This window comes from Carcharhinus amblyrhynchos, chromosome 13, assembly GCF_965287045.1.
Source record: "Carcharhinus amblyrhynchos chromosome 13, sCarAmb.v2.hapA, whole genome shotgun sequence".
NCBI lineage: Eukaryota > Metazoa > Chordata > Chondrichthyes > Carcharhiniformes > Carcharhinidae > Carcharhinus > Carcharhinus amblyrhynchos.
Window position 1 is genome coordinate 33140328 of NC_137336.1, and position 15992 is coordinate 33156319.

The 15992-nt window shown below is 41.6% G+C and overlaps 1 protein-coding gene across 1 annotated transcript in view; it reads left to right on the forward strand.

The window, feature by feature from the left end:
• Positions 1–15992, forward strand: part of LOC145351657 (testican-1-like) — a 363693-nt gene that overhangs the window by 195517 nt on the left and 152184 nt on the right. The window contains exon 5 of the mRNA XM_080201217.1: positions 9472–9586. Coding sequence (XP_080057343.1) covers positions 9472–9586 — 115 coding nt within the window. The remainder of the gene's footprint in view (positions 1–9471; positions 9587–15992) is intronic.

Here is a 15992-nt window from a genome sequence, read left to right on the forward strand (position 1 = left end):
CTATTCTCTTTCTCCACAGATGCTGTCAGACCTGCTGAGATTTTCCAGCATTTTTCTGTTTTTGTTTCCAGGATCCGCAGTATTTTCCATTTGTACAATGATGGAAGTTACCTCTGGAGTTGCTCTCAATATTGTTCTCAATCCTTCAGGCCATCCAACAGTTTGCCTTATGCATGCCCAGCATTCTTATCATTTCTCCCAGTTTTGGATGGAGACCCATGTTGCAAAATGGGCAGGGATATTTACACCCCGATGGGGGTGAGATTGGAGCCTGGCTGGTGCAATAATTTGTAGCATGGGCTGGTGTGCCAGTTTGCCAGAGGTGAGATTAAAGATGGAAAGGCATAATTAGCAGGTGGCCAATTGATAATAATTAGAGGCTAATTAGGTATATTAGAATATTCCCTGCAACTAGCCCCTTCAACACCAAGGCATCAGAGGCAGGGTCCACTGCTTGGAGGCTGATGCTCCAGGCAGGCGTTGAGACCCTCACCTATCGCAATCGTGGTCTGGTTAAAGATATATTTTAATTTGAAAAGCTGAAGAGAAGGCACGTCTCTCTCTCTCTCTCTCACTCTTTCTTTCTTCCTCTTTCTCTTATCTAAACTTCAAGCTTCCAAACTGGAGCCCTTTATTGGCCTACCAACTTTGAAAGCCCAGCTGCCATTATGAATTGGGCAGCGATCCCACACTCTGACCACTGGGTAATTTAGGGAAAATAACAGCCAGGTGACTGTTTGCTACGCAGATTGAGGTTGTGATCCCTATTTTACCCTGGCACCAGGATCCCAAAGTCCATGGGGAAAATCCTGCCCATGATGCTGAAGTTTAGGGATTGAAATGGCCCACATCTCATGCCAGCGCAATCACAATCATTTTCTCACTATTCTAGCCCCTTCACACTGCACTTACATACATTCTGAGTTGAAATTGGCCCAATGGGTTCTGCCTCAGCTGTTAACGCAAGAAGTGAATTTCATAGCTTTACAACCCTCTGCATGAAGAAATTTCACCTTTCCTTTATTCAAAGTATCTTAACATTTAACCTAACATCTGTGGCTCCTCATTCTTGACCCTTCAAAATATTGGAAATAATTTGTTTCTACTATTCTGTCTGTGTTTTCAAAATTGTAATCATTTCTATTATATTGCCCTGTCATCTACAAAGAAAAGAGCTAATTTCTCTTCATATTTTTTGTTCTCTTTCAAAGACCTTAATAAGCCTTAAGGGGTGTTGTGAGACTTCTTACTATCAATGTGGCTTGCAGACCTCTGATTGAGGACATAATGTTTTATATAACTTCATAGCTGCCTATTGGTTTTTATATCCCATAACCCTTGAAATAAAACTTGGAAGCCTATTATATTTTTAGTGGTCCCATCAACCTGCAGTGCTGCCTTAGTGTTCTGTGAATCTGTGCCCGAAAGTTCCTCGTTTCTTCCACATACAGTAACAAGCCCACTTCAAATCAGAATATCAGCATAGCTGCATCGCCTCACACTTCTGACATTCAATTCCAGTTGCCACTTTTTAGCCAGTCTTCATCCAAACGCTATCCCAATGCAGTTTCTGCCAAAGAATTAACTATATTTCCTGTTTCAGTATCATCAGAAAATCAAGTACCTGCATCAGTATTCGAAGCTAATGGTCAGGATTTCAACAATTCTTTTGTGAAAAAAAAATCACTTTCTCTGTTGCAATTGTGAGATAGCCATATATTAAATAATTTGGAAGGATTGGAAACTGTCGGAAACAGCTAAGTAACTTGGTGGACCATTTAAAAAAAGAAACAGCCAAAACTTATTTTCTCTCACTGTTGGCTGCTGATAAACGTGGGGGAGGGAATTATAGTTTTCTTTTTTAGCTATTTGTCCACAAAGTAGGAGATATAAGATGTTGTAAATAGAGTACTTTTCCTCCACTTAACTTTCTAGGCTACGTCTGGTTGTTGCTTCATGTGAAGGTCTTTTATCTTCAAGACCAGTTGACGCCAATTTTTTTGAGATCAGCTGGTGTGAATTCATTAATTAACTGTGCTTGGGCATTCCTGCCCTGGTATTTGTAGCAACGTGCCAGGGTTTGGCAATATAACAGTTGAATAGTGTTGGAATAGTGATGAACTTGATCAGTTTTGTTTAAATTATAGCTTTACAACCGGAAAGTTCACCGGATCAAGTGTCAGCTCAAAATGTTTGTTGGGACAAGACACAAATCCTGTAACTTATCCGCCCAAACAGAAATGTCTTGCCTTCAAAATCATTCAGTCATTTCTCCATCCGCTGTTTCATGATCAAAGCTACGAGATGCCGAGTTGGCACTATATTTTCAGTCTAGTTTTTCATGACAGATTTTCCTCACTCGTACACAAATGTAAATAATTGCCTCGGTAAAAGACGTTGGGGATAAGAATTGATTGTGAATTCTGTCAGAGCTCGCCCGATTTTTTTGTCTAGTAGTTTAAGTGAACATGAAGTTATGTGGGATCCGTTATGAGTGCGTGGGTTTCCCGGCACCATTTTCCACTCTGTGCTCTGCACAGGTGATAAATCCAAATGTGAAAGAGAAAATAGCTGGCCAGTCTTGCTTTCCCATGTGACCCATATTCAGGCTTGTTCTTGGAGCTGTTCACTTACTGCAGGATTGTGATAGTTTTTGAAGCCATCTGCCAGCTTTTTGCTGAGCTTCATGGATGCGTGCGTAATTGTTTCTAATTAATTTTTTAAAAATTATTCATTCATGGGATGTGGGCATCACTTGCTAGGCCAGCATTCATTTCCGCTCCTTAATCACCCTTGAGAAGATGGTGTTGAGCTGGCTTCTGGAGCCACTGCGATCCATGTGGTGTAGGTACACCCACGGAGCTGTTGGTGGGGAAGTCTCAGAAGATTTTGACCCAGCGACATTGAAGGAACAGTGATATAGGGCAGGAATTTATGGCCTCGCTCATATCGAAACCGGAAAATCCTGTCCGAGACCTTCCCATTGTCCTCCCCTCGCCCGTTCCAATTCCCGTGATGGGCAGGGCGGTAGAATTCCGGCCATAGTTTCACGTCAGGATGTTGTGTAACTTGGAGGAGAACTTGCAGGTGTTAGTGTTCCCACACATCTGTTTTTGGTCAAGTTTTTGAGTTTGGAAGATGCTGTCAAAGGAGCCTTTGCTGAGTTGCCTTTTTTCATATGTTCATTCAAGAAATGTGGACATTGCTAGCTACTCCAGCATTTATTGCCCATCCCTGATTGCCCCCATTTAGAAATATCTTCTGCTAGCGCTCTGCTATGCAATATCATTTAAGAAATGCTCTATAGTTAGCAGAATCACACAATCTTCACATTGCACAAGGAGGCCATTCAGCCCATAGGATCTGAACTGGCTCACTGAAAGAACATTCTACCTAATCTCACTCCCCTACCACATCCCTGTAATCTTGCGTATTTTTCCATTTCAGAAAGCAATCCAGTTCCCTTTTGAATACCTGGATGGAATCTGCCTCCACCACCCTCCCAGGGGGCTCATTCCAGAATTCCAACTGCACTCTTAGATGGAAAAGATTTTCTTCACATCACCGTTATTCCTTTTGCCAATTATTTAGAAACTGTGGCCTCTAGTTCTTGATGCTGTCTTGACTGGGAACAGTTGCTCACTACTTACCTTATCCCTCAGGATGATGAATATCTCAATCAGGCCTCCTCTCAGCCCTTTTTTTCTCCAAGGAAAGCTGACCCAACCTCTCCATTCTATCCTTATAGCTACAGTTCTTTATTCCTTGAGTCATTCTTGTGAATAATAGTCTCACAGGAGAAATGAGAATCTCAATAATTTTCAAGTGAGTAACTCCTGCGAACATCAGACATTTCTGGTGTGTGTTTTGAAAGCTAAAGGTGATGTGGAAACATTGCACTCTCTGCAATGGAACTTTCCGAGTAAGTTTTAGCCAGACGGTGTCATAAACATCAGAAAGCAATTAGACTTGCCAACACAGTTAGCTCATACTAATGGAGATTTTCTTACCTATAATTTCATAATAGTTACAGTACAGGATGAAAACATACAAGTGATAAAGTAACCCTCAGTCCTTTACCGTGGTCAAACATTAGATTGTATATTAAATCATCTGTGGCATACAATTATGATTTTCTATTGGCTCACCCTCATGAGTAAGGCTCAAAATTGTGGCTAAATTAGAATTTAAAATGTCAAAAAGCAATTGATTTCCAATCATTTTTTCAGAGCTTTGAATTTCTCATTTTCCCCAAGTATGGAAATGCAAACATAAATTAACTGAGTGCATTACTTTATATTTCCAAAGCAATTTCTGCTTAAAACTCTAAATAAGATTTTCAGACCCTCTTGTCCACTTCAATTATTTCAAACTGAATTCAGTTCCCAGTGCAATTTATTTTCTTTTCCTGCAGCATTTCAAAGGCAGAAATCGAGAATTTAAAGTGTGTGTCCCTTTCAAAATTATTTTCCCCAACCATTATGTGCAATGTGCATGAAATTATGTTGTGTCAAGTGCGTCTCCCAGTTTTCTGTTGCTTTTATGGCCTTTATTGTCTTCTAAGTGATTTCACTTTAATGTAGAAAAATTACAGGTGCAGGGAGTACGCTCCATAAGTGGTCCCTTTGTGCAGTTCCAACTTGTTACGTGGCACTGAACTCCACAATGCTTCAGAGTGGACCTCAGTGAAAAGAGAAATCAAGATAGATATAAAATGGGCTCCTGGCTCCTCTGTCACATGTTTCACACAAACGCACAGTTAAAATCTACTCCAGAGGATGTAAATGGGTTTTACTTCACCACTTGTTCAAATTTTAAGTGATATATTTATGAACACTGCTGCCATATCAATCCATCATGAATTACCTGCCAAAAACATCAGACTTGTGACACCATGAGAAAATCGCATTGTATGCACCGTTCCCCTTGTATTCAATGTTTCCGTGTCATTGGCTTATCTCAGAAAATTTGCAAGGTCAGGAAACAAGATACTTTATTACATTTTTCAGTGGAATTGAAAGATAAATGAGAAATAAGTGAATACTGGCCTGGAAATATAACAATGACCATTCCAATACTGATCTTGTTGCCTACATTAGTCACCTCTAGAATTCACTTTTGTGAATCATTCACCATTGCCTTAGGCTTTGTTAAAGCCTTTAGTAGAGTTTAGTGATTAGGTGTGCTGTGTTCAAAGCAAATCATCGAGATGTACTCCAGTGTAGTTAGTGTAAAACCAAAATGAACTCCACCACCAAATGTATGTTCATGTTCAAAGTTTTAAAGTTTAAAGTTTATTTATTGGTGTCGCAAGTAGGCTTACATCAACACTGCAATCGTAGAATCCCTACAATACAGAAGGAGGCCATTCAGCCCATCAAGCCTGTGGCGACAGCAATCCCACCCAAGCCCTATCCCTAATACCCTACACATTTACCCTGCCAATTCCCCTGATGCCAAAGGCCAATTTAGCATGGCCAATCAGCTTCATCCACACATTTTTTTTGTTTCATCTTTGAAGTTACTGTGAAAATCCCCTGGTTATCTGTTCAGGTACACTGAGGGAGAATTTAGCATGGCCAATGCACCTAATTAGCACATCTTTCGGACTGTGGGAGGAAACCGGAGGACCCGGAGGAAACCCATGCAGACACAGGGAGAACGTGCAGACTCTGCACAGACAGTGATCCAAGCCAGAAATCGAAGCCAGGTTCCTAGCTCTGTGAGCCAGTGGTGCTAACCATCACTATGGTTGTCAAGTGATCAAATTTCATCTCAAATCATGCTCTTTTGGCTATAATTACTGGCTTATCTGCCAATTCATATTGGGGGAATTCTCCCAGCAGAGACTCAAGCGGAGCTGTGTAGCAGGCTTCCCATAGGGCACCATGGCCTCCGCGAGTCTCTGACCACAGATTTCCAGCACCATCAGCTCTGTGCCAGAAATCATCATGGAATTGTATAATGTCCTCAACTGCTCATTTAAATCTAATTAGCGAGCCAGGGATTGAAATCTCTGGGTCCACTCGAGTCTCTGCCCCTAGCAGGAGTGGCTCACTCCATGGGGTTTACAACAGCTCCCCACTTGCGGGGATCTGGTGGCCCAACTCTGCTGAAGTGAAGATTGGGAGTGAAGGGGGGGGGTCCCCTTGGACGTTACCAGCCTGGCCCCCTGGCAGTGCCCACAGCACAAAGCGACAATACCCAAGGAGCATCCTGGTACTGCCCATCATTTATCAGGCAGTTCCGAGGAGACAGGGCCTATGGAGAGTGGGCCTTTGGGATGATCGTCGTGGGGAGTGGATCCTGCTGCCACTCTGCACTTTGGATCAGTGACAAAGGGAGAGATGTCAGCGATCAGGGCTGGACATCGGGATTGGGGGGATGGGTGGAAATGGAGGCGGGCCTGGACACATCTGGGGGGCCAGTGATTGGGGTGAAGGGGGGGGGTGGGGGCTCTGTGTGCCAGTGATGCAGGGTCGCGGGGCTGGCCAGTAACTGGGAGGCCAGCAATGCGGGGCGACTGTACATGCACCGATCTCAGTACTGACAGATTGGCGCATGCGCAGTGGCCCACTCAGCAATATGCTGCTGACAGCACCAGCAAGAATAGGTCCTGCCCACAGATTTTTCATGGGATTTGCGCTAGGGCTCTCTGCAGTGCATAGTGTGGGAGATTCATTTTAAAACTCGCACTGAAAAAAAATGGGATTTACTCCTGGTTTATGCAAATTCGACACTCAGAATCTTTTTGGGAGAATCCCACCTGTTATTATTGGCTCAGTAATCCCCATGCCCATGCTAAATTCCACATTGTTCACCTCCTTCACCCCATTTCCTTCACATCGCCTAATCTTATTCACTCTTCTGCTAACTGTTCTTAACCTCACATAAGCCTAAAACTTCCAGTCCTAATGCACTAGCTTAACAAAAATGTCCTAATGTCCTTCAGGCCCTTTAAAGGGAGTCAGTTTATTTATTTTCTTTAAAGATTCAAGCCTAGACACTCAGTTAAACCTTGCTCGTATTTCAGATGCAAAATGGGCATCCAGTTGTCAAATATTGGGTTCCGTGTCTTCATTACATACAGGAAGTTTGCTATCCACCATACAGGTAAAGGCAACAAAAGAGGCATCAGTCCTGAAAGAAGATATATAGAAGTATAGAGATAGGAGAGCTAACGCCAGTTTTGATCTTATTTCCTATGGGCTTCCAGGCCAACTGCATTCAGGAAACTTGGTTTGCATGTAAATTAATCAGGGTCCTCACAAAAGGATGGTTGCAGCTTGCCATCAAAAAGGCAAATGAAAAATAACTTAGCTGAATGTGGAGTCAGAGGTGTGGGAGTGAACTTCCTGGTTTCACTGCAGCGCTGAGGACTGTTGCCAGCTCCTGCTCCACTCCCCCCCCCCCCCAACCATCTTCCACACTCCAGGCTTCACCAGTGAGTCGCATTGGACAGCAGTGTCTGCAGCTTGTTGATCACTTATACATAAGGGGTACAAGCAGGCTACCCATGCAATCAATGTGCATTTGTCTTCCCTTTGAAAAGGATTGAATATAAGTAGAGCAAGCCAATTGCAGTAAATAGTGCAGTATAGGGAAAGGCTACTACGCCAGCAAGTTGGTAATAGGGCAAAATGAATCCCTAAGGCATTTTCTCTGCTACTGATTCAGAGTGCAGAAATTGGAATGGCTGTGCTATGTTTTGGAAGTAAAATTTTAAGGTAATACTGATCGAATCTAATCTCCAAAATAGTAATAAGAGTGTAGTGTGAGAAATTGAAAATATCAAGAGGGAAATGTTTATCTTTGTATATTTTAATGCATTTTTGCGCTCATTCACATACATATTATTCATGCTGTGGAAGCCAGATTGGGCCGACAGTAACAAGATCAGGTCTGACTCCCAGGCTGGATAGAGCAATGCCAACAACAAAATTAAAACTTCCCTTTACCTTGAGCGACAAATACACATCATTATGCATGTGCACGGATATTTCCTGGTTCCATTGACGTTCTACACAAAATAGCACTAATGAAATAACATATATTTGTAAAAATGTGAAATATATACCTATGATCATATTGCCTCTCTTATTTTGAGTTGACACGAGTAACATGTGAAAAGGAGTATATTGTGTCCACCCACACATTGGGGAGAATCTTGAGGCCTCCCCGTGGCCAGTAACTCCCAGTAAGACAACAGAAATGTTTCAGGGATAGCTTCAAAGCATTCCAACATAGATCTTGGTATGTGACCAACCAAAATGGAGAAGACTAATTCAGAAAGGACTGAACATGTTGAGAGATTCAGTCTGCAGAAAAGCAAAGATGAAATCAAGGAGTACACTGGAGTACATCTCAGTGATTTGCTTTGAACACAGCACATCTAATCACTAAACTCTATTAAAGGCTTTAACAAAGCCTAAGGCAATGGTGAATGATTCACAAAAGTGAATTCTGGAGGTGACTAATGTAGGCAACACGATCAGTATTGGAATGGTCATTGTTATATTCCAGGCCAGTATTCACCTATTTCTCATTTATCTTTCAATTCCACCAAAAGATGTAATAAAGTATCTCATTTCCTGACCTTGTAAATTTTCTGAGATGGGCCAATGACACGGAAACATTGAATATGAGGGGAACGGTGCATACAATGATGTTTGAACACTGTGATTTTCTCATGGTGTCACAAGTCTGATGTTTTTGGCAGGTAATTCATGATGGATTGATAAGGCAGCAGTGCTATAATTATATCACTTAAAATTTGAACAAGCGGTGAAGTAAAACCCATTTACATCCTCTGGAGTAGATTTTAACTGTGCATTTGTGTGAAACATGTGACAGAGAAGCCAGGAGCCCATTTTATATCTATCTTGATTTCTCTTTTCACTGAGGTCCACTCTGAAGCATTGTGGAGTTCAGTGCCACGTAACAAGTCGGAACGGCACAAAGGGACCACTTATAGAGCATACTCCCTGCACCTGTAATTTTTGGAGGAAATCAAGGAGAAAGGACACAAACCTCCAACCAACACATCTACCCAACCCTTCGAGCATCACTTGCTCCACACATGGCAGTCTGCAGATTACAGATTGGGCTTACCAACTATTTCAGAGTCCGTCAAATAGGAGTGAAAGCAAGTTATTCTCAATCCTGAGAAATCACCCAAGAGTCAACTTGGTGTTATTGCATTATGTAGTCAGCCAAAAATAGTAGCTGTTTTCCAAATGGTGGCGTTCTTTGTCAAAAGACCAATGATCTATTGCATTGGATCTATGGTAGCAAAACCTGCGATCCACTTCCAACAATGTGTTATTTAGCACAATCAGAGAACAGAGTTGTGATGTCCTGTCGAAAGTATGGATTGTATTGAGGGATTAAATTGTCTCTAAAAGGATATTGTAAAGTTAGTTTGATTGAATGACTAAATGCAATTTTAATTGTTATTTCCCTTTTCTTTAGCTCTGGATCCAACAAAAGATCCATGTTTGAAGGTGAAATGCAGTCAACACAAAGTCTGTGTAACCCATGACTACCAAACTGCAGTGTGTGTGAATCGCAAACAGCTAAAGCACAGGTAGGAAAGGATTTGTAACAGCTTGCACTTACAGAAAGCACCCTTAACATTAGAAATGTACCTGCAGAGTGGTTTATAGATGAGATCATTGAAACTGAGCACTTAGTAGGAAGGAGAATGGATTGAAAGCATTTAAGGCATAGTACCAGAAAAGGAGCATTTAGTTGGATCAAAGGAGTGCCAGAAAGATAAAGGAGAGTGTAATTATTTTAAATGCAGAAGCTTGGAATAAAGATTCCACGCATATATATAAAGAATGCATATTGCAAAGTTATGTATTTTGTTCCCGTATTCTATATCCTTTAATTTTATTAGGCTGAATATCATGAACTGGGATACACCATTTTGCAATATGTGTTCCAAACATGTGAAAAAAAAGGAAGTAGACTCTTTATTGCCAGCTGTCAATATTCTGGATGATGTTCACTGAGAGAAAGTCTATCAAATCATTAAAGTGTACAGTGCAGAAGGAGGCCAGTTGGGCCACCATCTTTTTTGCAGAGCATCCAGTTAGATTCACTCCATCTCATTCTTTTTCCATTTCCTTGCAATTTATCCCCTTTAAGTATTTATTCAACGATCTTTTAAAAGTGATGACGAAATATGTTTTCACCACCCTACAAGGCAGGGCTTTCCACACCCTAACTACTCATTGCATTAGAAGATTTTTCAACATGTTGATCTGGTTCTCGTGGCATTCACATTAATTTTTCCTTCCTTGCTTACCAATCCTACAGCCAATGGAAACAGTGTCTCTTCCTTTACACTTTCTGAACCCTTCATGATTTCAAATACCTCTGTTACATCTCTTCTTTATTGAAAGCTCCAGCTTCTGTAGCCTATGCAGTGACTGCAGTCCATCACCCACACAACTGTTTTAGTGAGTATTTTTCTATATTCCTTCCAAAGTCTTCACATCCTTCCCAAAGTGTGCAGCACCCGGAATTGGACACAGGAGTCTAAGTTGTGAGGTGGATGTAAACCAGATGTTTTACATATATTTTGCATAATTTTCTGATTTTAGTATTCTCTACATCTTTTTATAAGACCCAGGACTCCATGTGCTTTATTAACTGCTTTTGAAGTTCTCCTGCTACATTGTGCATAAACACTCTGGGGTGCTTACTTTCTTGCGCACCATTTAAAGCTGTACAATTTGACTTGCATTTATGGTGGGGAGAATGTAGGAAAGAGGAGCTGGATAAGCCATTTGATCCTTTGAGTCTTCTCGGCCGTTCAGCAAAATTATGGCTGATCCTCTAGTTCAGATCCAACTTTCCACACAACTTTCCCTTGTCCCTTAATTTCCTTGTTACCCAAAAATCTATTGAGCTCTGTCTTGAATATACTCAACGCTGAGCATCTGCAACTCTTATTGGATCACAGAATTCCTACAGTGCAGAAGGAGGTCATTCAACCCATCAAGTCTGCATTGACCACAATCCCACCCTGGTCCTAGCCCCACAACCCTACTTATTTACCCTGACAATTTAGCGTGGCCACTCAACCTAACTCGCGCATCTTTGGAGTGTGGGAGGAAACCAGAGCACCCAGAGGTAACCCATGCAGACACAGGGAGAATGTACAAACTCCACACAGACAGTGACCCAAGCCAGGAATCGAACCCCGGGTCCTTGGCGCTGAGAGGCAGCAGTGCTAACCACTGTGTCACCATGTTGCCCAGTTGGGTTGAGAAATCCAAAGATTTAGCACCCTCAGAGCAAAGAAATTTCTCCTTAGCTCAGTGTTCGATGGCTGGCCCCATATTCTGAGGGCTGTCGGGCAGATTGTTCATCTCCCATCACTGAGCAAACCAGTGCTGGGAGGACTAAGTGGGAGGCACACAGGACAGCAGTTTCATACTTACCCTCTGGATGTTGCTACCTGCCATTTTCCTCGGGTCAGGAAACGGGGTGTGCTGTGACCCAGTGCGCACTTAAAGTGACATTGGATTTGATAAATGAATCCTAATCCAACCTTCATATAGATTTCTATTCTGACGGAGATTGATGGGGTATGCACCAGGGTAAATCAGTTTGTGAATCTTGGAGGAAGATTACTGGGGATTCAGAAGTTCTTCGACAGATAGATGAAAATGCTTCAATTGTCATAATTAGGTGTTGTTTAAAAAGTTAAATATGTTACTAATGCAATGACTATGTAAGGGTTCAGATGCATTAGAGACTATTACCCAGTTCACCAAGTCCTCTTTTGCATTCTACAGTATGAAGAATTAGATATGAATTATGTGCAGAGGCTTAGCTTTCACATTGATTTACTGTCCTGACATCTGAGCGTTTGCAGAACTCTTCCAGTATTCATGAGGTGCAGAAGCCATCAAGTCATCCAATAATACTGGCATGTCCTTGAAATGCTCATGAAATAAAAAAATTAACAGTTAGATATTCAAAATTCCCTTTGGCAAAAATTACATTATCAAACTGGCAATCAAACACAGGCAGCTGAAGTCCCATTGAAGAAAACTTTAATCTATTTAGCATCTGCTAAACTTGTATAAATAAACAAAAAGGTAGTGAAAAACTCTTTCAAAGAAAGATAAATTCATTAAATACTTACAAAGTTGTCAATCATAGCTAGCAGCCCCATTCAGGCTGGAAAACAATCCCTTACAGCACTGAATGCATTAGCGAGACTTGGAGTTCAGCCTAACATTCATAATGAGTCCATCTGGCAAAACAGATGTCTGACCATCTATTTAGCCTGCACTCAGATTTACCTCTTACTTCCCCAGGAATTTTCATGTAAGACATACTAATCTTATACTATACAGTGAAAAATATTGTTTGCACGCTGTACAGACAAAGCATACCATACATGGAGAAGGAAAGGAGAGTGCAGAATGTCTTAATGTTACAGTCATGTAGGGTGTAGAGATTGATCAGCTTAATACGAGATAAGTCCATTTAAAAGCCTGGTGGCACAGGGAAGAAGCTGTTCTTGAGTTGGCTGGTAGGAGTCCTCAAACTTTTGTATCTTTTTCCTGATGGAAGAAGGTGGAAGAGAGTATATCCAGGGTGTGTGGGATCCTTGATTATGCTGGCTGCTTTTCTAAGGCAGTGGGAAGTGTAGATAAAGTCAATGGATGGGAGGCTGGTTTGTGTCATGAACTGGCTTCATTTGCGACCCTTTGTAGTTTTTTGCCATTTTGGACCAAGCTGTGATACAACCAGAAAAAGTACTTTCTATGGTGCATATATAAAAGTTGCTGAGAGTCATAGCAGACATGCCAAATTTCCTTAGTCTCCTGCAAAGGTAGAGGCATTGGTGGGTTTTCTTAACTATAGCATCAGCTTGGAGGCATCAGGACAGGTTGATGGTGATCTGGACACCTAAAAACTTGAAGTTCTCGACCATTTCCACTTCATCCCCATTAATGTAGACGGCAGCATGTCCTCCACTACACTTCCTGAAGTCAATGACAATCTCCTTCATTTTGTTGACATTGAGGGAGAAGTTATTGTTGTCGCACCAGTTCACCAAATTCTCTATCTCCTTCTTGTACTCTGTCTCGTCATTGTTTGAGATCCACTTGTCGGCAAACTTGAAAATCGAATTGGTGGGGAATTTGGCCACAGAGTCACATGTGAATAAGGAGTATAGTAAGGGGCTCTGTTAGAGTTCTTTGAGGAGGTAACAAGGAAGTTAGATAAAGGAGAACCAGTGGACGTGATTTATTTAGATTTATTTAGAAGGCCTTTGATAAGGTGCCCATCAGAGACTGTTAAATAAGCTAAGTGTTCATGGTGTTAAGGGTAAGATCCTGGCATGGATAGAGGATTGGCTGGCTGGCAGAAGGCAAAGACTGGGGATAAAGGGGTCTTTTTCAGGATGGCAGCCAGTGACTAGTGGTATGCCTCGGGGGTCAGTGCTAGGACCACAACGTTTCACAATTTACATTAACGATTTGGAGGAAGGAACTGAAAGCACTGTTGATAAGTTTGCAGATGATACAGAGATATGTAGAGGGACAGTAGTATTAAGGAAGCAAAGGGCTGCAGAAGGACTTGGACAGGTTAGGAGAGTGAGCAAAGAAGTGGCAGTTGGAATACAATATGGAAAAGTGTGAGGTTATGCACTTTGGAAGGAGAAATGGAGGCATAGACATTTTTTCTAAATGGGGAAATACTTAGGAAATCAGAACCACAAGGGAACTTGGGAGACCTTGTTCAAGATTCCCTTAAGGTTAACATGCAGGTTCAGTCGGCAGTTGGGAAGGCAAATGCAATGTTAGCGTTCATATCAAGAGAATACAAGAGTAGGGATGTACTTCTGAGGCTGTCTAAGGCTCTGGTCAGATCCCATTTGGAGTATTATAAGCAGTTTTGGGCCCCATATCTAAGGAAAGATGTGCTGGCCGTGGAAAGGATCTGGGAGTTTCACAAGAATGATCCCTGGAATGAAGAGCTCGTCGTATGAGGAATGATTGAGGACCCTGTGTTTGTACTCATTGGAGTTTAGAAGGATGAGGGGGGATCTTATTGAAACTTACAGGATACTGCGAGGCCTGGATAGAGTGGACCTAGACAGGATGTTTCCACTCGTAGGAAAAACTAGAACCAGATGGCTAAAGGGATGATCCTTTAAAATAGAGGAATTTCTTCAGCCAGAGAGTGGTTAATCTGTGGAACTCTTTGTCGCAGTACACTGTGGAGGCCAGGTCGTTGAGTGTCTTTAAGACTGAGAAATTAGATTCTTGATTAATAAGGGGATCAGAAGTCATGGGGAAAAGGCAGGCGAATGGGGATGAGAAAAATATCAGCCATGATAGAATGGCGGAGCAGATTCAATAGGCCGAGTGGTCTAATTCTGCTCCTATGTCTTATGACATAGCTTTGTGGAGCACTGGTGTTGGAGATAATCATGGAGGAGGTGTTGTGGCCTTGTTGAAAGTTAATTGGCACTCCTGTGACTCTGTTCATGCATGTCTTTTCAAGTAAGTAACAGTTCTGGTTGATTGAGTCAGGGATACTAACTAGCCAGTAGTAACATCAGCTGGGATCGTAGCAATGGCAGCCCCAGTTAATGTGCAGCCTGTACAATATTATAAATAAGAAATTGGCAAACAGGGACTCTCTAGTTAGTGCCCCCTCACTCTCTTCCCATTAGTCTAGATAATGAGAAAAGTCATGTTAAAAGGTATCTCAACAATTACTCAAAACAGCAACAAAGATGCTATCTGTCAGATTTTCTGACATTATTTTCAAATCTCGAAAGGAAACTCTACCAAAATAGGTAAGACTCATTTTCCTGATGGATAGCCTTTACACACAGTTTTAATTAGATCTAATGCTGGCAAATTACTAGTTATCTTTGTTGCCTGGCATAAAGCATCATCTATTAAAGCATATATGCCTGAAAATGGGGAAAATCTAAATGAGGCAATTGGGCCTGTAATTGCACATTGTTGGGTACTCCTGGAGCCACTAACAAAAACCTAATTGTAAACCTGGATGGGACATTAAGTGGATGAAATCTGATATAATGGTCCTTCCCTTTGCACCAGTGAGTTGTTCTCAATTTAGACACTTGAACTAGGCATAACCAATTAGAAAATGTATCCATGTGTAACAGATATAGTAATACCTTTGTGACAAGAAATGATCTTGCTCATACTGTATGCTAATATTTATCAGTGTTGAATTCCCTGTGGGCCATTCCACTGATAAAATGGAATTGGTTGAGACTTCTGATCTCCCATTGTTTGCCTCTCAGTTCATTTCCTGGTGCCAGGCGGATGAAAGCGACAGAACTCCCCGATAGCTTCTGGTTCATCATGGAACTACATGATAAGCTCTCTGAGAGAAAAAAAATAAGTGACCAGAAGTGCATTCTACCATTGATGCATTAGGGCTTCCTAGTACAGGCCCTTGAACTGCATGTGTTCTTTAAATCCCATTATCTTTTAGAGACGGTGCATACTGCTTTGAAGCTATTGGTAAAGTTACAGAGTTTTAAAAATTTAGTACTTGATATTCATGGGCTGGATTTTAGATTTCACATGGCAACAATTGTTGTAAATTTTACAGAAAGCATGGGAAACTTCAGGTAGCCTGCCCACCCTTAGGCCTATTGAGACTCTTAAGTTAAGGCCCTGATTTCCCCGACTCCTCTGCACCCCCCCGCCTGCCCCAAATTGGGGTGTTCACTCTTCAGACTTCTGCAAAGCTCATCTGATTCTTAAAGCTAAATATTGATAGCTGCAGTGCTGAATAAATATAAATATCACAGCTGATTCCAAGTAAACGTGATCCATTTAGAGACTTTTACTGTGACTAGTTAAAGATCCGGTTGTCATTTTAAAATGATTGGATGTAACCTATCAGTGCTGTTTTTCATAAAAGAGGAAAATTAACTGTGGAAGGCATGCATCAAAACTAGGACATTT